Here is a 22,004-nt window from a genome sequence, read left to right as displayed (position 1 = left end):
CTGTTCAGACTACGAATGTGAATTAGTCTGCCAATGACTATCTACTTAAAGATGTAAGACCAAATGTCAGTTAGAACCCCTGGCTCATGTAGCATTTATACCTGTGGCAGCAGGGCTCCATTTGCATTACTTCCTTCTATTCCAGCTGCCAAGCTGTCCCAAATCAAGTGACTGATACTGGTTTGCAACTTGTCACAGAAGGATTAAAGTTACAGGTTTATCTTTCACCAAGATACTACTTTCAGTTTCTAATTTCAGATTAGAACACCAGTGTGCAATCTCCCCAGCATCTCTCCCAGACAGCCAGTTTTACATGTTGTTAATGCTACAGTATGCTGTCTGCAAGATCAGATAAACTAGCAGCTGTGCGGGCTCTGAGGAGCAGAGCCAATAGCTTTCTGTTTATGCATTTTTTCCCTACAGCTCCGTTAGCAGTTGGACGAGATGATCTGTAGGCATTTTCCTGTTTTAATTTCTATGGACTTCAAGACCCTTTGCCAAAATCATTGGGCTGATACATTAAATACTATCCTGCCGCCTTCACGATACCCCCACTGAATCCATATACACCCACACACACCCCGCCTGGCTCCCCCCCCCACACACACACCTTCTCCCCCAAAGACGGTAAATGTAGACAGCCTTGAGTACATAAGGTGTGTTCTTATCTGACCCAGTAATTGTACCCCAAAACAATGAGCTTTTTCTTTGTTCGTTGGTTACTTCCCTAGATGATTAATTTATCTTCTAACAACTGCTAATGGGGAACTTTGAGATAATCACGTTCTCCTATCAAGTATTTAAAATTTTTCCTTCTTGATGTAAGATAATGTTATCTAAGTATAATGCTGTGACATGCATAAATGTGCATGTCATTTGTAAAACAATGATAAGAGAAGTGTCCAAGCACTGGAAAATTGGAAATTCTCAATCACCACAAGGGTCACAATGAACAGCTTACATTCATAATGTAATTGAAATTTTTTTTTGCAGTGTTATTGTAGCTATGTTGGTCCCAAGATATGAGAGAGAATATAGATGAGGTAACATTGTGAACTTAAATTCATAGCTTGGCTAGACACCATTGACTTAACAGGGCCTCTGCCTTTATAGCTTACTACAACAGTTTCTAACATACCACACTGCCTGATACCCTTAATTGCCCACTTCAACCCCTTTATGCATAACAATCTAACCTGCAATTGCCCACTTAATTCCAAGTGACCACCTCCACCATGTGTTACCTTGTCTGCTTAACAATCTTTCCCAACTTGTATTTAGTTCAAGCCATGTCTACATTACAAAGTTAAATCAACCTAACTTATGTCGGCATATAGCCGCTACAGTAATTACATCACTTGTGCATGCCTACACTTTGCTTCTTGTGTCAGCAGTGTGTGTGTCCTCACTAGGAGTGCTTGTATCGATTGTACAGTTAGTGTGGGACATTATGGGAGGGCTCCTGAAAGCCAGTAACAGTCGACATAAGCAACGCAGTGTCTACACTGACACTGTGTTGACCTAACTACATCAGCCTTGACTCTATGCTGTTCATGAAGGTGTTTTTAAGGCTATGTCTACACTACAGCCTACGTTGACAAAACTATGGCACTCGGGAGTGAATATTCCATCTCCCTGAGCCACATAAGTTACACCGACATAAGTGCTCATGTGCATAGCACTATGTCGGCAGGAGAGCTTCTCCCACTGACATAGCTTATGCTGCTCCCGTTTTTTTATGCCAGTGGAAGATTTGCAATGGCATGCCAGAAGCTTGGGTATGTAACACAATAGGTTTGATCTTTGCGGACAGCGCCAATAAACCAGTTCCCCAAACCCCCAAAAATGAACAGGGAACTTTTCAGCACTAGCTTGTCTTGAGTCCTAATATGCTTCATCCTCTCCCCTGTGGAGATCTCAGTAGTTTGGAATTTCTCTCTTCTCTCAGCCCTTCTTGCAAGGCTTCCCATGCAGATTGTTGGAGAAGATGGGATCTAAAGAGCCCCTCAGCAAATGATTTCCTCCCTGCACTGGAGACATAGCCCAGCTTAAAATCTAGTGGGGGAAATGAATTAGCATGAAGAATCTGTAAGTGTAAAAGTGAGGATGGGCCTTTGGCAGGGGCGTCTCTCCTGTCTGATCACAGGATCAGAGAAAAAGATGGAGCATAGGATGAAAGCGTCACTGTGTGTGTGTCTCTGTATTAATTAGTGAATTTCAGTCAGAGCACTCAGCACAGAGGAGGCTCACAGATTCCCGTTGGAATCACTGCTCAGAATTAATGAGACATGCTCCCCAGCTAATGAGATGCATGATGTTATAGTGCCTCTAGCAGGTGCTGCAGCACAGCAGGCTGGGGTCTTTCATCTCCCCTGGCAGCTTTGATTTGCCCCAGGCTAAAGGGAAATGGGGAGGGGGAGAAGGGCAATGGGGACCTTCCCACCAGCCTGGGGAGCTCAGAACCAGACCCCATCATGTCTGCCCCTGAGTAACAGCTGGCTGCAAACAGGCACTTTCCCAGGGGGCCCCCACAGAATCTGGTGGGAATTGCAGGTGCTGGGCACCAGTGAGACTCTCCTCAGTGATGCAGAAGCCTGAATATCTTCAGGGAGGCCCCCTGTTGAGATTGGCCAAAGATTTTAGTTTCCTTCCCATCCCTGACAGCCAGCACCAAGCCCCACTCCTCCGAGGAGGCAGCAGCGACACACAAAACAAGGCAGCAGAGTGCCCCCCATCCTCACCCCCCCCCCCAAAAAAACCCCATGGCAACAAGAGAGCCCAGTGTCAGAAAAGAAAGTGGAATAACACTGATCTCCTCGCAGAGCAGTTCCAGCCCCTCGTTGCAGGTTCATATGGGGCAGCTGTAAAAGTCCTGTGAAAACAATTCAGAGCGTGGCCATGGCAGGAGCTGAGTTGAGTTGTGGGGCCCTGAGCCAGGAGGGCCACGTCATGCGCACAGGGACTTGCACAAACCCAGTTCCTATGTATCCTTTAGCTGCAGTTCTGGAATCCACATTCACATGCTCCACAGCAACAGCAGCACCGTCCCGCCTGGTTCCCACCTGGAGAAGCCCCTGCAGGGGCTGCGGGGTCTGGCAGGAGCTGGACCATGCCCCACACAAATCTCCACAACTGCACTCTCGGCTCACTCAGGCCCTCCAAGTCGGCAGGGTAAAAGCAGCCTGTGGGCCTAGCGCTCTCACCTGTGGGTTCTGGCAGGCCCAGGAGAGGGAACGGACGGGCTTTTGCTGAGCACTGGATGCGCTCTGTTCTGAGGCACTGCAGATGCAGTAGGCTACCATCTGCTACTCTCAGGTCCCCACTGCAGACCTGGGAAGGGAGCAGGGTGCTCTGATGCCCCCCCAAGGCCGTACCTAGCCCTAGAGTTGCTCTGTGCATGTGTCAAGGGGTCACAGAAGGGGCCCTTAACTATTACACTAGTGACACGTGTTCTCTTTCCCTTTGCTTTGCTGAAAACACATTAGCATAAAAGCAAGAATATCATAAACCCAAGCTGTTTCAGATTATATGCCTTCACACATGACCTATCTGGCATGGCTTCACATCCAGAAGAAGGATTTCAACGTATATTAGGTCACAAAACAATCTAGTTTTTCCATCCTGTGAACACTGTTCTACTGCAGCCTGCAAATGCTGAGGACTCTTTCTGGAGAGCACTGCTGCATTTCAGACTTCCTCTTCTCTGTGACACTGGAAACTAAGAATCACACTGGTCCTCCTTTCAAAAGCCTTCATCTGAAACCACTGAATTGACTCAAAAACAAAACAAAACAAAAACTTAGCTGCATCAGATCAATCCCATCAGAACTGGGAATTCTTTTCAATACGCTTACTCCCTGGCAGCAAGATCCTTACCAAAAGGATTCACCTAGGCAGCAACAAACTGAGAATTTAACATATAGTTCCACTCTGCAGTGTGATTCTGTAAACTAGCTCTCATTTACTCAGCAGGCCTGGTCCCTCTGGGCATTCCCTATCAGAAGAACTGATGATTTATTTGAGGCCCTTTTTTTTTTTTTTTTTTTTTTTAAACATATTACATCTGTTAGAGCCAATGCAGCTAAGAGAAACTGAGCTGGCTTCTGTTCCTTGTGCACCCATAACACATTGTTCTCCAAGTTCCATGCACAGGGCTAGCCATTCATGCTATTGCCGACTCACTGAATACAGCAAGCGTTGCACGGGGCCTCCAAGGTTTCCTGTGGCCCTTTGTCAAATGTTTCTGGTTGGTGGATCCAGCTTGACTTTCAGATCCTGGTAGGTAGGAGGGTTATTGCAGTTCTGGTGTGCTCGTAAACTGCTGCACTGCCACAGAACCAGCCCAGCTTAGGTCAAAGAGAGAGAGACTAGGGCCAAGATCAAAACATTCCTCTAAACAGCATTGTCCCAGCACCAGCAAGAGGAATGAACCCTGCTGGAGGCAAAGAAAGAGATTGAGCAATTGGAACAAGATGGGAGCTGCACTACAGGCTGCAGTTCAGTGCCTAGATAACCCGCGGACAGATGCTTTAGAAATCCTACTCAATCGTGAATAAGGGACACTCTACCACTAATTGATAGTCATGTTTTATATGCAAATACTAGATTCCAGTGCCAGAAAGAGATCATTTTGATGATCTAGTCTGAGCTCCTGTATGACACAGGGCATAGAACTTCCCCCAAATAATCCCTAGAGCAGATCTTTTAGAAAAGCATCCAATCTTGATTTAAAACTTGTGAGTGATGGAAAATCCACCAGGACCCAAATACAGTGCACTGGTTTAAGAGCTTGGGGCTTCCAGCTGCAACACATTCTGTAGTTAGAAAAAAGATGGGAAATTCCAGATCCCCAACGGGGGTATTTAGACACCTCCATGATTAGTGCAGTATAACAGCCCAGACAGTTCTTTATGGAGGTGACTTAAAAGTGCCACATGGTTCCCAAGATGCAGGATGTCACTGCATAGAGTGCAGAATAGACTTCTCAGTCAGTAGGCCAGTAGCTGAGCATGCATGAGAGCTGACCATGGGAAATTCATCCCATCCCGTTCCAAGACCCAGAACTAGTGCCAAGTCTCCTAATGCAAAAGATTTCACATCATGGGCTGACAGAGTTCCTTTCTTACCCTTCCTTCCGCCCGCACCCGTTCCGATAACTGACTACTCAGACATAGAGCTATTGGTGGGAGAAAGCTCAGAGGATGAAGATCCTGTCGCCTTACGTGCTAAGGAAAGAAGCCCCAGTGTTTTACTGTTAACACAGGAAATGCTGCCAAATCCTTCTGGACAATCCCATTGTTGCATTAGCAAATGTAGCCTTCACTCAAGGTGAAAATGACAGATGGCACCACTCATTGAATGGAATCAAAGAAGCTAGAGACGGAAGAGATCAAGGAGGTCACATCTAGTCCATTCCCTACTGTAGGACTGGCCCTCTTGTATCTTTACTAGTGCTTTGTCCAGCCTGGTTTTAAAATGTCACAAATGATGGTGCAATATTCAGTCTAAATTCCATTGAATTCCTCCTTTGTTCTAATGTAATTCTTTTTTATTTTTACAGATTTAAATTTTTGCTCACTGAGAGCAGATGGGTGGCACAGCAAACTGCAATGTAACACAAACACCAAAGTACAAGACATACCGGGCCACACAGCGTTTCTAGCTAGGATGCCTTAATAGCCAGAGGTTTGTTCCACAGCTAAGGATGCACACACGCATGCACAGACACTCAAGAGTCTTAGCAAACACTAAACCCCAGACACATCTAATCCACCTCTATTTCCTGTTTCCATTACTGTTCTCACCTTCACCTTCCTCTGCCCATCAGGGTTGCTGTCCCCTACAGAATTATCACAAGGTACCTTTTCATAGGGGGCTCAAATCCATCAATCCAGCCAGCACATGTCCCCTGGCCATCACTTACAGTGCCAAAAAAGCACCAGTTATTTATTATTTGGACTACACAGAGGCTCCCCAGCTGCCCGCCTACCTGTCAGTCATTAGCTAAACTAGGCTGTTTGTGCTTCCAGAGAGGTGAGGAAGATGCCTCAGCACCGGAGTCTCCCCCTCTCAGGAACGTGGAGTTTGTTCAGCCTAAACATTCTCCAGTCCCAGATTTACTGTTCACGTCCTAGAGCCAAATGGCGTTAGAGACAAAACAATGGGATAAACACCAGACAACATGTCCAGGTAGGGTGACCAGATGTCCCGATTTTATAGGGACAGTCCCGATATTTGGGGCTTTTTTTTATATGGGCTCCTATTACCCCCCCATCCCCTGTCCTGATTTTTCACACTTGCTATCTGATCACACTATGTCCAGGAGGAAAACAAAACAGCAGCCGAAACCATGAAGCAACTAAACAAAAAGAAAATGCTACACCATAAGGTCCCCTTCCATAAAGATTTTCCTTTGTTTTGCCAAGTTCTCTGGCTCTCCCAGGTGTGGCTCTAAGCAGAGATGGTTATGTTTAGCTCTAGAGTGTGGGGGTTTGTGCAGGGCTGAACTGTGGTTTCCTATAACAATAGAGAATGATCTCGGGACAAACCAGCTCTAGATTGGCAAAAGGAATCCCTCTAACTCCGAGTCAAAGTAGCAGTTACCACTTTCCCCTGCACCCCAACTTCAACAGCAAACATGGTGGCAGCTTAACAAGGGAACTAATTCCTATTAAACCTCTGTAAATGCTTTCTATTTCCTGAAGGCACTTTGTATCTCAGATTCAGCATCAAAATCCTTCACCATCATGTGTTCCTGGTGTTGCCATGGTATTGAGCAGAAAATGGCCATGTAAAGCCAGCTTTACTTGAGTCCTCATACATGACCAATGCAGGGAGACATTTGACATACCAGTATCAGAAACAAAGCACCAATATACCAGATTCCCCCCACATGCAAAAGAAGCACAATTTGACCAAATATGCAACTCAGTCCTCTTCCAAAAGGGGATTTAATGCGAATATGGCTGAGACAGGAATCCTTCCACTCACCTCAGTAGGCTGTGGACCAGGCCCTTACATTCAGAAATGTTGTCTGTACAGCTGCAAATCTCCAAAGCAGCAGTGCACAGCCATGAGGCACTATGCTAGGCATGTGCCTAACCCACATCCCAAAACTATACGCCCCAGGATATACACTTGGGATACATAAGGCTGTGTGCCTGCATGATCTCTTTGTTAATCCTTGTCTAAACACAAAAAGCTGTACCAGTTTAACTGAATTGGTTTAGAAACTGATGTAGCTAAATCAGTGCAACCTTCCCCACGCACTTCTTGTGTGGACATTCTTAAATCAGTTTGAGAGAACCACACATCTCTGTGGCATAAGTCAATTCCTTACTGGCTTGTGCTCAATAAATACAAGGCTATCTTAAGCAGATTTAAGTGCCCACAAAAAGGAGGCGGCACTGCTTCAGCTACATCAGTTTCCAAACTGATTGAGTTCAATTGGTAGCTCCTGTATGCACCTTAACATGGTAGGGCAGGTGGGTGAGCACGGACAGGTCTTCTAGCGAGCTGCAGGGTTACAGAATCACAGTGGCACCCTGGACAGGTGTGACTGACAGGGTGAGGAAAACATAGCTTGGGCATTAAGATCCCACTGTTGAATCTGGAATTCTGATTCTTCTTCTCCACCTGAGGTTCAGTTTCCCTCCTCCATTGGGGATTTACTGTCTAATGTGTGAAGCCTGATTCAGCCACATTTATCTTTACAGGGTTCCCTCCCACACCTTCCTTCTTGGTCTATTTCTGCCATAATTCAGGTGTCGCAGGGATGCTTAGCATCTGCTCCACATACAAGTGAGATTTTATCACCTGCTAGGGATTGTAGGATGCTGTAGAAATAGAGAGCTCATTGGATGAGTTACAGCACTTTGCAGCAACCAACAGCCCATGCGGTCACTGCTGCTGCAAGTTATTGGCTTATTGCTAGAATGAAATGGAACTAATGTGTGTGTATATTAGAGATTGGAGGGATGCAATGCCACAGTACCGCATTCAGGACTTCTAGGCAGTAAACTATGCTCCGACTCCATCCCTTTTACGAGCTGCTAGAGTAACATTGTAATATACTGATAGAATCTAAACATGTTTTTTGTAGGAGATAAAGGGATGAACTGATAAGTACTATGCAGGGCATGGCCAGTCCCAAGGAAGGAAGAAAGTGAGCCTACGCTTTGTGAGATGCTGCTGTTCAATGCACACAAATGGCTTTCCCTCCTGTGTCATTCACTTCCCTCCTTTTGTTATGACCCCCTTTGATGTGGCATCCTAAAATCAACAAAGCATGTGGTGTTGGGGGTCACGTTTTCTCTCCAACTCGATGCTGAGGGCTCCAGCAGCACATTGTCCCAACGTACGCTAGGAAATATCCCCTTTGCATACCACTCCTCTGTCAGACTACCACAGTTGAGATGGGATTCCAAAAGAACTGGCACTTCTCTTGCAGTTGAGAAGCAATGAAGAATGAAGCCTCACCCGTGTGAGGTATTATCCTGTATTTACAATGGCAGCAGAGCAGGGAAGGGATTTGCCCAGAGCCACATGGGGAGCGAATGGCAGAGCCAAAAATAGAACTCTAGGCTCCTGTCTGTTCCTTTCACCATTTCACGAACTGCCCCTGCTGGCCCCCGTTTTGGCAGGGTGGCCAGTCCATGAGGTCTAGTACACAGAGTCTTTGTATGGCATAGCCGATGGAAAACACCCAGGACCAGCTAACTGCTTTACCACCCAGCCATGGGAACCATTGTGTACAATGCTCACCTCTTGCTGTCTATGGACCTGTTGACACCCACAGACCATTCACCCTAAGAAATCCACTAAATCATCTGCTCCAGCTGTGGCCGGAGGACACGGCTCTGAAACAGATATTAAAAAAGTCTTTACCAAGGGTTACTGCCAAGAGAGCTCAGACTGGTTCACAGCCACTGCTGCTGCCAGGCCTGGAGGCTGCTGTGCTTACTGGCCTGACATGACCCAAGTCTCTAACAAAGGTTTTCACTTTCCTGCCTGACAGCAGGTAGCCTGCCAAAACACCCAGCCTCTCTTGCAGAGAGGCACAGACCCGTGCCAGACAAGTGCATCTCATTAGGACTTCCCACTTCCTTGGGGAAATCAAGCAATTCTCCATTAACTGCCTTTGCTACTCTGTCTGTGACCGGGGGGGGGGGGGCGCCTCCTTAGAGTCTCCTGCTACAGAATAGGGCTGATAGTTAAAGCATCAGCTTATGAACAACAGTCCTTGCATCAGTCATGAGTAAAATCATCATTCTGCCCAGAAACTGTATCAAGGGCTTGTCTCTAGTCTGAATTCTTTACTTAGCAGGTGCTGGGAGTCTGCAACTTCTGAACTAGAGAGACTGACCCATGAGGAAAGATTAAAAGCTACAGACTGACTTGGCTAAGAGAGGACTGAACTGAGAATACTGTAACAGTCTACCACTATTTGAAAGGTGTAAAAACTTAGGAGAAAGGAATTATTTAGGGTGGAGCATGGGATGAACTGAGGAGATGGAGTGTTTAGGTTGAATATGAAGAGGGCGGCCCAATCGTGGCCAATGCTCTGCCCCTTTGCAGCACACTCAGGCAAAGAAAATGGGCCCTGAGACCCCGTGGTGTGGAGGAATCCTCAGATGAAATAGGATCTCTGGCTCCAGGCTCCCCCTATTTCGAAGACTGCTGGCAGGAAACTCTACTGGGTTCTGGAACTAGTGGGATTATTGAATTAATCTGAAACAAGTGAAGGTCACAGCTGCCAATTAACACAGCACAGTGATCCCGCAAGAGGAGTTCAACTAGGTGGGAAAAAAACAAATTTGTGAACAACAAATACTTCAGCTGCATAAGTCGTTACGGTTTGACTTGACGACTTGGGGGGGTCTGGCCGTGGGTGGTTAATGTTTCTCATGAATTAACTGCTGCAACTGTTCATTTCTCTCAGGGCTTATTGCAGGTAACAGGTTGCTCAAAAATTAAGTCAGCATTTATCAGGAAGGCAGGTGAGTATCTACAAGAAAATGTGTTCTTTACAGCTCAACAAGTTTGGTAACCTATTTATGAATTAACACAGGGGGTCGGTGTAGATCAAAAAATGCTTTTTAAATACAATCGTTAGCACCTCTCCCAAGAAGCCAGTCTCTCGCTCGTTTCTCTGAACAGACAGCCCCCAAACAGTAGTCAGTCTCATTTTCCTACCAGCCTTGATTTTAGAGCATTATACAACTATTCTCAGCAATCCTGCTGAGAGTAACAGAACACAGCAGGCAGGAAGCACTAGTAACATGGCCACCTAGTGGTTCATAAAAGTGATCTCTTCTATTTCCTTCCCTTCCTCACAAGCGATTTAAAAATACTTGAACACCAGACACACCTATCTATCTTTCACCAGCAACTGCACTTAGAAGAGCAATGCAAGTCCTGCCTAATTTTGAAGAATCATTTTCCAAGTGTTTCTTTGGGTCTGTTTTGCACATACACAAGTTTCTCTGCCTTGGGACCTGGAAACTAGATTTTTTCCTGGATGGAATAGATGCTTTTCAAGTACTCTCATTCTGGGCTGGGCTTCGGATTCCACAGGCACAGCCTCTCTGCCCTCTACACCCCCCCCCCCCACTTTACCACAGTCACTCTCACCCTAACCAAGTATAATTTCAACAATACCACTCGTCTGATTCTGGACATAGTAACCCTTCACAACATCACGTGAAGTCTGATCAACTCTAGCAGGTTGTAATTGATTACTTTCTCTGTACATCACCACCCTACATCCTACAGAATGTGGATGCAAAGTGTTTGTCAACAAAATACAGCCTGGACCAAAGTCGGCCTTGACATAAGTGGGTGCAAGTCTCATTGCAGTAGATTGAGTTTCATCTGCTTATGGTAAGGCTAGAGTTGGCTCACTTCAGCCCTGATCCTACAAGGAGAACAGTCCAGGCTGAGCCCCATCACCCACGCAGGCCTAATGGGCTCCCATGTAGTTCTCACTGCAGGATCAGAGCTTAGATATACAATGCATTACAAAGGCAGCCCATAAAGAGTTAGGAAGATAGCACTTTTCAGCTTTCCTCTGAGAGGCACCAGATGAAGGCAGGAGTTTGGAACAGTGATAGTTTTCTTACAACGTGAAGTCATTAAGGAGGATTTGTGTGATGTTATAAGGTACACATTCTACTACCGATGGGTTTGCTCTTAAATCTACCTACATGATCTGCAGGAATACAGATCACCCCAGAAGCTGCAGTATAGTACTGTGCAACATTCACTTGCTATAGAGAGAGAAGATGGCAGTTGCTTCTAATTATGAAAATCATATAGTAATAAATAAGTCCAAGAGAAACCAATACAAACTTGTACAAAATAGACAGCAATATACAGAATACCAACAGTAACAATTTGTAATAGGGAGAATGGTTTAAACTGAAGTGAAAGCAGGCAGTTTGCAGTACTGATGCTTTAAAAGTTAGGGCGAGAGAGAGAGAGACAGAATCACACACTCTCTCTTTATGAGCAGGTTGGGTGGGATGATTACACCACTCTCTTTTTCACCCAGTACAGCAAGCCAGCACTTCATCAAGAGCAGAATATGGCTGAAAACTTCAAGGTATCTTCCACTAGAAAAATGATAAGAGTTAAGGAAAGCAAACATGCAAATAAGCCTAGCTCAGAAGGTACAGGCCGATTTTTTCCTTAAGTAAACGCCTTATTTAAAGAGAGACCAACTTCCTCAACTCTCATTTTATAGTGAAGCAACAAGAGGCGTAGGCAGGCAGGTCTGCAGAGTACACTGCATGTTTAGGGCTGAACAGCCGCCACCACCTGCTTCCTGAAGGAATGGAATAATGGTAAATGACATGCTCTGTATTTCGGTTGGATGTTAGGGTTTGTGATTGTAAGAGGAGATGAGTGAGTTTGTTCAAGCTTCCCAAACTAGATGCTTCCAACCTCTGTCTTCTCCCACAACTCCAGGCTTCAGGAGACTTGAGTGACCAGCGTCCATTTGGCAGAAGGGCAAGGCGGTGAAGTTAATTTTCCTTCTTGACTCTCTAACTCAAGGGGACCCACTCAATAACAATGCTCCCTCCATATCTGCTACAGGCAGGTTACAAAGACAATCCTAGCAAGGGTCCTGTTAAAGTCAGTGGGTTTCTAAAGAGCAAATATGGTCTTTAATCCTTCAGTTGTGTACTGTGCTCCCTTATAGAGGAACAATAGCCTTAACCACATCTACCAAGGCACCTGGAATGATCTATTTCTAGGGATATTCCACTGAAAGTGCCATCTTTATTGCAGTTTCTTTCTCAAGAAACAAATAACCATATTAGCCAAGCAAAAGGGATATCGAGTGACCCAACTTAGGAAGCCTTTCACAAGGTGTCCCACCAACTCCAGTAAGGACACAAGGAAGGGATGGAAGACTAGGCCCTTGGTGACACCCTTCAGGATATGATCAGAGGTAGGTAACTGCCTTACAGTGAGTGCTTACCAAACTGGTCAAAGAGACTTGCTGGGAATGAGCAGAGGGTCACATACTGTCTAGCTTCCTACCTGTTGCTCCTGGAGGCTATACAAGTTATCGGAGTTTAGGGAAAATTCTGATAAAGAGGATCATGCTAATAAAAATAAAACAAACTACAATTAACATTATCCAGAGCAGCCAGTTGACAGATTTCTTTGCATGCTGCTCAAGGCGTTCAGATTCATCCTTCAGCTTCTCAAAGTTATGGTCTGCCATCCTGAGAGAGTGAGATAATGTCTAGGGAACAAACAAAGAGCAAGCTGTAAGTCAGATTTGATTTGCAAGATGAGAAAGACGACATCTTAGTGCTTGTCATTGATTAAGCCAAGTTGTGTGGATGCAGCCTAAACAGTAGAAGCCATATTTCAACAATGGAGAAGAGATGATTAGGCCAGCCATAAATACCAAACACCACGATTTTCAAACCTGAGTAGTTAAAGATAGGCTCCCCTAAAGCCATCTGTAGGCACCAGATTGTCAAAGGTGTCAAGTACCTACAACTGACTTCAGCAGGATTTGTGGGTGATCAGCACCTGAGAGTCGCACCACTTTTACATCAGGTTTGAAAGTTTTGGCTATTTATTACAAAACTAAAGAATCTATAGTAAGGACCAGTTGCACTATGGAGGACGACAGGTCCTTCAAGCAAACTCCCCCTGCTCCGGTCATATTTAGAATTAAGTTATAGATATTCCAGTTTACGCCATATCTTCGCCAATTAATGTTATGGATTGCAATACTGAGAATCTGAATGGTTTCTTCCACTGCAATCCGGGCTACCTGGTTATCCTGTTTAATAACGTTCTGTGCTGCCAGGGTGTTGTTTTTGAGACTGCGCGCCAAACTCAACATTTCTTCAGCCAGCTTCTCCTGCATGCTGCGATGATGCTGTAACACGGCATCCAGCTCAGGTGCTGACGGCGTCTCTTCAGATGCAAGGCCTCTGCAGAGCACAAGGGAGGAAATTTAGGACTCCTTGGGAGTTCTCGTGGACTGTTCTCAGTGGTTTTTAGATCACCATTAGGTGATTCAGAGTTGCACTACAGCTCACAAATCTGATTAGATGGCAAGAGCATTCAGAGCAGCAGTTTGTTAAAACAGCTAATTCAAGAAACCATTCATGTTTGGTGCTTCTACCAATGGGCATTTAAACCTTCCTAGCTGAGTTAATAAAGTACATTCAGGAGTCAAAGGCCCTTGCTTCCCCATCACAAAGAGTCAAAATATTAAACTACGACTTACTTCCGTTTCCTTAAATTTAGCTCCTCAGACTCTGGGGGGAAAAAAAAAAAGTTTGTATTTTAGCAGATAAAGATCTCCAGGCCTGGATCTCTTGTGGAAAGCTGATGCACCAGGAAACTAAGCAGGTATAACGGAAAACTGCAGAAACAAAACTAAAGACTCTGTAAGAGGTACGGGGGGCAGGGGAGAGAAGAGGTTTAAATTTAATAGGTCCATCTAGCCCAGTATCCTGTCTTCTGACAGTGGCTAATGCCAGGTGCCCCAGAGGGAATGAACAGAACAGCTAATCATTAGTGATCCATCCCATCACCCATTCCCAGCTTCTGGCAAAAGCTTGGCTTGTTGCCTCTAGTCCTAAGTTAGATTTGTAAACTGTTCAGGGTAAAGACTTCAACTATACAGAATCTAGCCCAATGGGTCCTTGATCCAAACTGGGAGCTACTGCAATCTCAGTAACCAAGCAGACACTTTTAGTTGCTTTATGTGGTGGCTCACGAGAAGAGTCCCAGGCTGGCAAACTACTAAAACAAACAGAGCATGCTCTGGCTTGTCAGGCAAGATGTGTCACCCCTTGTTCCTCCCCTTCCACCTCCCCACACACATTCCAGCCATCTGCTTTGAAATAAACTTACCATTGACAGACAAGGGATCCTGGGGACACGGAGGAGGAGAGAGAAACACAGTAAGATTACACATGCACTGATGAAGTGACCGCAGCCTTGCATCAAGCAACCCCCATGCTCTAGAGTATCCTTTGTTCCCAACATTTCCGATCATAAAATCCAACACCATGAAGCAGGGGCCGGCTCTCCAAGAGTCCAGCACAAGAGGTGGAGAGTGCCCAGGCTCAGAATTGTAGCTCAGCCCTCTGAAGGGCAGCACAGAATCAGAACTGGAAGGGATCTCGAGAGGTCACCTAGTCCAGTCCCCTGCACTCATGCTGCCAGCCGAGTCTGTGCTCTCCCAGGGAGAGGGCTGGTTGTAACTTCTGTACAAGGGGCCTCAAAGCATGAGTTTCCATTTCACCAGAGTCTACATGATTCCCCTTGGCTCTGCTCCTACCCCCACGCTAGAACTAGATGGCTGAGCACTGCTACTAGGCAGGGTCACTGACAGTGGCCCATATGGACCTGGTCACTTTTGGGTTGGAAGGGGAGTGCCAGGGGAGCAGCTGGCTGAGGCAGCAGATCTCTCTTGAATTAACAGTAGCGACAGGCCAGCAGCAGAACGTAACTTACCGTACCAAGCAGTTCACTCCTCATCTTGCCTGTGTAGCGAGCCTTTGTCTGCAGATGAACCATTTTAGTAGCTGGGGTTCGCTCTTTGGTTGTAGTGGGAGTTCGGCCGGGGGCCAGGAACTGATTTGCCAAGGCCTTTTCTGCTGACGACGACTATAAAGAGAGGGCCAAATTAATCTTGTGCTCTGCAGAGGAGGCTAGAGAATAACCAGGGAGATCTTCTGCGGCTACTTCCTGCAGAATGGAAGGTGAGTCAGCGGGCATGACAGCACAGACTCAATCCAGTCTAACTGCAGCCCAGTTCATCAGTCGTCCATAGCTCAGTAGACATACACAGCACTGTACAAAGGGCAAACGATGTTGAGCAAAGACAGCCTGCTCCCAAAAGCTCACAGCTCAAAGGCGAAGGGGACACCATAAACCATAGAAGAAACATTTCCCTTCTTGGTGGTTCTCTGAGGGGTGGGCAGAAAGAGTTTGTAACTCTAAATATCAACCCCTTACATTTAACAGACAAGTTCCCAAGACACATTCACTCAGGATTTTGAGAGAAAGATTGTGCATGGGTGCACGAAGAGGCCTGCTTATTGCTTTGAGATGTGAGAGAGACAGACAAAAAACCGAATGCTCGGTTAGTCACTTGGACAAAAGGTTCTTACCAATTTTTCAGCTTCTAACATTCCCTTTAAGAAGTCCACTTTGCGGGAGTATTCATTCAGCAGTTCAGGGGCAGGCTTGCTGCAAGAGTCAAAAGAAACGATGAAAGCCAGAAGAGTCAGTATTTCCTATTGCAAGTATTTCAGAAAGTCACATGCACGTGGAACAGTCAAGAGATTAAGGCAGCATTTTCCAACAGAAACAGCTTAGAGCTAGGGTCACCCTCACTCGTAATTTCTGAAGGACAACGGATTGAACTGGGCAGAAAGATCAAGTATCACTTCTAGAAGTGGCCTCTCTAGGACAGGGCTGAAATGCAGCAGCTAGGGATGGTGAGTGGGGGAGGGGGTTGTAGCTTGCTGTACTGCTGCTTATGTTGCACCTTTTCGGGTGACACTTGCATGTATTTCCATGGGGATGACAGAGTGCAGGGGAGGCACACAAGAGCAATAATGCTGGAGCACCAGGGAAATGTTGGAGTCTTTTTCATTTAAATGGCCCAATACGACATTTTGACACTTCTATGCCACCTGTCTGGCTTGTCTGAATAGACTGTTAAGGGCTTTGGGGCTGGGACCATGTCTTTCTGTAGGTTCGTGCAGCACAATGGGGCTCAGATTATAAATGGGGCTTCTGAGTGCTCCTGCAACATAAGTGAAACAACAGTCCCTGAGCTGTCTTTACCGATATTCACATGCCCTCCCAACAGCAAAAAACAACTTGCAAAGTGAGCTCTAGGGCCATAACTACAAAGGGCATCCCCTAAGCACAAACCATTCTGTGATCCCCACAGTCCCGAGTGTCCCACAGCTTCAGTGTTCCTGGGTTGTGTCTATTTCCCACCTAAGAGGTTACTTGAAAAAGAACACACACAATTTCCTTCCAACCTCAGTCTCAGAGACAGCATCTCACCTTGAGTGTTTCTTTAATGCAAGGAGCATCTCTTCGAGAGCACCTACATACTAAAAAAAACCCAGACAGTTGTAAGAGTTAGAATTAACAGGAAGCAGTGTGGCAAACGCTAAAGGCTGTGCAGATATAAAGCACAAATGATAATGAGGATTGTCATTGTTTTCATAGGAAGCATCAGTGTTGTTTTTACCTGGGTTAACGTGGCTTGTCTGACTCTCACACATACACACCCTTTAGAGTCTGCATCTTACAGTCTTAATGAGAGGATCATCACTGGGAGACAGGATAAGGAAATGCAGAGTCTAGCAGCCTGATCTGATCAATGGCACTTATGAATTAATGAGATAAAACTAAGCACTGTGGGCTACTCCCAGCATCTCTTCCCCCACCCTCCATCTCATAGAGATTAACAAGGAATACAATTGGCCTCTCAAACCAAAATTTCCTTCCCACAAATGGAAATAAGCCTCCAAGAATAGCAACCATCAGCTTGAAATCTAAGATGCAAAAACCAAGTTAGCAAGTTTCAGATGCTATACCTGCCCTTGAGGCTCCCTGCCAACTTCTGTGATTTCACAATATTAAAAAAAAACATAATAATAATAATAATAATAAAAAAAAGTTTCTCCTCCATTACTGCTGTGCTGAAGACACACACTGACCAGAGGGGTGAAAAACTGATTGCACCAACATATACAGTGTTGGAGAAAGTGAATAAGGAAGTGTCATTTACTCCTCCTCATAACAGAAGAACTAGGGTCACCAAATGAAATGAATAAGCAGCAGGTTTAAAACAAACACAACAAAGTACTTCTTCACACAACGCACAGTCAACCTGTGGAACTCTTTGCCAGAGGATGTTGTGAAGGTGAAGACTGTTTGCCAGAGGTTGGGAGTGGGTGGCAGGGAATGGATCATTTAATGCTTGCCTGTTCTGTTCATTCCCTCTGGTGCACCTGGCATTGACCACTGTTGAAAGACAGGATACTGGCTTGGCTGGACCTTTGGTCTGACCCAGCATGGTCGTTCTTATGAAATACTCCCAACATACACTGAAAATACTCTTTAATTTTTCAGATATAGTGACTATGTATAAGTAGTAATATTAGCAGATGCAAATATTTCAGACAGTGATTTTTTTAAATGGTAAAACAACCCTTTAGAATCCAAGACCCACCCCCTCATGGAATTTACAGCAAACTGGACTGGAATCCTGCTGTGAGGCCCTCTGGTTTCTGAGAGCTATAGTGCAGAATAAATGATCACAATGGTCCCTTCTGGTCTTGGAATCTGTGAATTCTGCAACTTCATGTAAGTTGGAAGTGAGGGAGAGGGGTTACTGAATTAACTATAAAAATGAATAATGCAGTCAGTACAGAATTCCTTCTGTTATTCAGTTTTTATGGTGTCCAAGGTTTTACTGCCACACTTTTGCAGAGAGTACACATATGTATTGTGAATGCTATCAGGGAAGGACACTGGAGGTTTTGGCAACTGGGTAGAAGGCAGCTGAAGACTTTGGCACCCTGATGGTGTGGTAGGCGAAAGTGAAGGGTTTTCACTTCAGGTCCCCATCCCAACCACTGATTCTCCACTGAATAGTTCATTGAAGTCTAAGGGGACAATGGTCATAACATCTTCACTTCAGCAGGAATAAGGCATCTTTTCAGTAGGTTTTGGGTACTGCGAGTTGGAGAAAGACCTAAATAGAAAGGTCCTACTTCCAAGCAGCAGGACTAAGCTCTGCAACTCTCTGAACAGGCAAATGTCTGCCCTGCCAACCCGTAGTTTACTCTCCATCATCACTGAACTTTTTGTTTCCATAAACAGCCACCCACATGGTACAACCAACCAGTTCCTTCTGGCAGAGAAAGAAAGCTGCCAATAGGAAGCCATCAGAACTGGGCAAGTTAGACTGTGGATTAGTGAAGTGATGCCCATCTGGCTGCAGTCACCATCCCGTGGGGACACCATCCCATTACATTTCCTGCTGAGAGATATTCATGTTCAGTTTCCATCCAGTACATCCTATTACAGTGCCCCTGAGATAGTGAATGAACAGGAATTCACATGCCTGGAAGGAAACTGGCAAAACAAGCAAACAAAACAAAAAACTGAGGCACAAGGCCAATTACAAAGCAAAGATCAAGTGGAAGGGAGTCCCTCCCAAGAAACAGCTCTCTGGCTCCCAGGTGCAATGTAGAGACTACAGAGGAACAGCTGGCATGAGAGAAGCAACACCTGCACTGCTGGCTCTCAGAAGTCTCCTGCCTACATTGACCAAGGGCAGAGTGTGGAACATGATCCAAGCTATAAAGAGATCGCTTTGAAGTTTATTCCCAAATCTTAAAACTCCTTCTCCAAGGGGAATTCTAGCAATAGCCTGAATAGAATACATGTTCCCATCTGCTTTATTTATCACAACCACAGAAGCCATGGAGTGATGCTGATTAATTTGCCGGTGTGTCTCATCTATCTGTAAGCCAAGAAATTGTATCTCTAGGCAAAGCCTTTTGTGCCTTATGAAGTACCACATATCTACTTCAAACATGAACACACACTGCAAAGCCCTGCTATACCACAAGCTACAGGATAAAAGTGGTATGACATACAGCATAAACCAGAGGTTCCCAGATGCTATTTTCATATGGGTCCCTCAGCTTCCATAGAGCAGCAAGATCTCTCCCCCCGGGCAAACAAAGGACTGACATGCAAGGGGTGTGTGTGCATTAATGATACAGGCTGCACACATCTTGGAATATTCTTGCTTACACTGGGGCACAGAATTGCCTACTGCTCATATTCAACTTTTCTAGGAAAAGTTGGGCAAACTGTATCTAATTTCCCTCTCAGGGATGACAAGACAGTACTTGGTTTTTAGAGAACAGGATTCCCCTAACTCTGAACCTCCATCTCCTCATATGAAAGCAGGGAGTCTGGCAATCACAACAGGGTTCTACAAGAAGAGGGGTCTGCTACATGTGTGTGGAGTAAGAGTGACATCCAGTGGCCACAGCCAGGATGATTAAACTAAGATCCTTTAAATCCTGGCAGATTAATGTCTCCTTTCTTCACAACAGTATAGTTCTGAGTAAATTAGACAATTCTGAGAGGCCAACATTCCAGGGCTTTGGAGCTGTGCTCCGGCTCTAGGCAAAAACCTGCAGCTCCGCTCCAAAGCCCTGCTTGAAGGCCCAAGTGAAACACTATAGTGAAGCAAGTCAAACAATCAATGATCTAACAAAAAATCTGAGACACAAAGTGGGTGAGATAATATCTTTTGTTGGACCAATTTCTGTTGGTGTGGGAAGCTTCTAGCTTGTATCTCTCACCTGAAGAAGAGCTCTGTGTAATAGCAAAAGCTGGTCTCTCTCACCAACAGAAGTTGGTTCAATAAAAGATATTACCTCACCCACCTTGTCTCGCTAATATCCTGGGACCAACACAACTACAACACAGCATACATTAAAAAAAAAAGCCTCAGATTTAACATAATCTCACTGAATAAAGCTGGAGCAATCTCCAAGAGAAAACATGATGTGGCTTTACATTTTGCTTCAATACTAAAGTCCGAGGATACCTATATTAGATTTATCTCAGTAAAGCTGAACGGTATCTCCCAGTCAGAAAGACTGGGCTCTAGCCAAGGAAACCAAATACACCAGCCTACCCACAACCCTGGACTTTTCAGTCACTGAAGACTGATACTGTGGCAGGGAAACTGAACATCTTCCAAGAAAACATCAGAGACTAGAAACTTGAGATTTCTCTCCTACAGCCGAACTGACTCAAAACAAGTTCTCTGCCAAGGGTCTCTCCCCCCAGTCACATCGTTTGCAGCTACCAGGGTAACCACGGCGTTCTTCAAACGCATGAGCACGGTAAGGCTTATGAACAAGACTATGACATTCCGCTATCGCACAGGCGAAGCGGTTCACAGAAGCAGCATCCGCATCCCTCTGAGAAGTCTGCAGACAAAATGGCTCATCAAGCTGCTCTGGTCACTTCACCGAACTAGGCCTACACACCAGCAGGAAAAGGACCAGGGCCTGCTCCCAGCCTCAAGGATGGGATAATCCAGCCAGGCAGCACCGGGCTGCTCCAGTCCCACCCTCCGGACTTGCTAAGCTCCTGCGGCATCCGCACTCCGTCCCCCGGGATCTGCGGACCGTCCCCTGGGCAGCGGGCAGTGCACCACAGCGCGGTGGGGCGGGCGGGCGGGCCAGGGAAGGTGCCCGGGGCTGGAGCCCCGCTGGCGGGAAAGCCGGGGAGGGGGGGGCACAGCCGGGCGGGACCCCTCTGTCCCCGGCGCCCGCACAGGGGGAGGCAGCCCAGGGAGGGGCTCTGCACCCCGGCACCTTCTCCAGCCGCCACTCGTCCGGCTCCCGCCTCTCGGCCGCCAGCGCCTCGCAGCGGCTCAGCAGCCGCAGCAGGTTCAGCTCCAGGCGAGTAGCCGCCATCGTTCCGACCCGGAACCGGAACCCGGCCCGCGAACAGTCCACTTCCGGGTCAGCGGCGGCTGCCAATGTAAACAGCAACGGCTGCCTCCACGTCGCAGGGGCGGGGCTGCCGCCCGCGCGGACACGTCACCGGTGGGGAAGCAAAACAGCCCGGGGGGGGCGCGGCCGGGCTCCCCCAGCGCAGCCGCCGACACGATCCACGGGTGTCCTGCTCCGCGCGTGGGGCTGCCGCGGCGCCTGCGCAGAGCCAGCCCGGGCCCGCGCCCCGCCAGGCTGGTCCCTGGGCCGGGGCCATAACCCGCGCAGGGCTGGTCACTGGGCCGGGGCCGCAGCCCGCTGCGGCCTTGGGGGGACGTGGGCGCAGTCCCTGGGTGAAGCCGCGATCTCCGCGGGCGCGGCCGAGCCGCCCAGTCTTGGTAACGCCCGAGCAATTCCAGCCCGTCGGAGCTGCCAGGCTCACGCCGGCCGCATCAGGCGGCTGGTCCCGGTCCTGGTACGTGCAGCCTGGAGGTGACCGCTCCGTGCTAACGCAATTCTGTAGGAAAGGCCATTTCAACGGAAACCCTTTATTAGCCCACTGATATTGCCACCCATCGCACGCCTCCCCGTGCCTGCGCGCGTTAACACCCCAGTCCCTAATGCGTTAAGGGAGTTAACCTCACAGACCTCGAACACTGAAATAGGTTTAAATTTGAGCGACAGCCTTTGTTTCATTTAACCAGCTCACAGGCCTGCTGTTAATAGTGACAAAACCGCTGCATAATTCTCCTAACTTGGGAGAAAATTCCTCCTTGAAACAGGTTTCTTCACTATAACCTTCAAACAATAATCCTCCACTGAGAAGTACCTGGGGGTAGGTGGAGGATAGAACATCCCGTGGCAGTTGATCTAGTAGACTGTGTCTGGGCAGTGTTATCTGTCCACTTTAGCTTATGACCACCTAGGGTAGGACACTTTATGCCAGCTATACAGTACTGA

At 46.7% G+C, this 22,004-nt stretch overlaps 1 protein-coding gene across 2 annotated transcripts; it reads right to left on the bottom strand.

Moving 5' to 3' along the window:
• Positions 1 to 11,278: 11,278 nt before the first annotated feature.
• On the bottom strand, positions 11,279 to 21,135 carry USE1 (unconventional SNARE in the ER 1). 2 transcript variants are annotated; one of them, XM_024194246.2, is made up of 8 exons: positions 20,925 to 21,135; positions 16,567 to 16,616; positions 15,657 to 15,735; positions 14,998 to 15,150; positions 14,392 to 14,410; positions 13,760 to 13,790; positions 13,298 to 13,460; positions 11,279 to 12,754 (listed from the first exon to the last, which is right to left on the bottom strand). In XM_024194246.2, exons 1-8 carry the CDS (start codon positions 21,024 to 21,026, stop codon positions 12,572 to 12,574), a joined length of 780 nt encoding a protein of 259 aa, XP_024050014.1. In that variant the 5' UTR covers positions 21,027 to 21,135; the 3' UTR covers positions 11,279 to 12,571. The 2 variants fall into 2 exon arrangements, with proteins under 2 accessions (XP_024050014.1, XP_024050015.1); XM_024194247.1 differs by lacking the exon at positions 20,925 to 21,135 and adding an exon at positions 16,757 to 17,340.
• Between the last annotated feature and the right edge of the window lie 869 nt (positions 21,136 to 22,004).

This window comes from Terrapene carolina, unplaced genomic scaffold, assembly GCF_002925995.2.
Source record: "Terrapene carolina triunguis isolate 2854851 unplaced genomic scaffold, T_m_triunguis-2.0 Scaffold194, whole genome shotgun sequence".
Lineage (NCBI taxonomy): Eukaryota > Metazoa > Chordata > Testudines > Emydidae > Terrapene > Terrapene triunguis.
The sequence above is the reverse complement of the archived record's forward strand: the minus strand, read 5'-3'. Positions and strand labels throughout refer to the sequence as shown.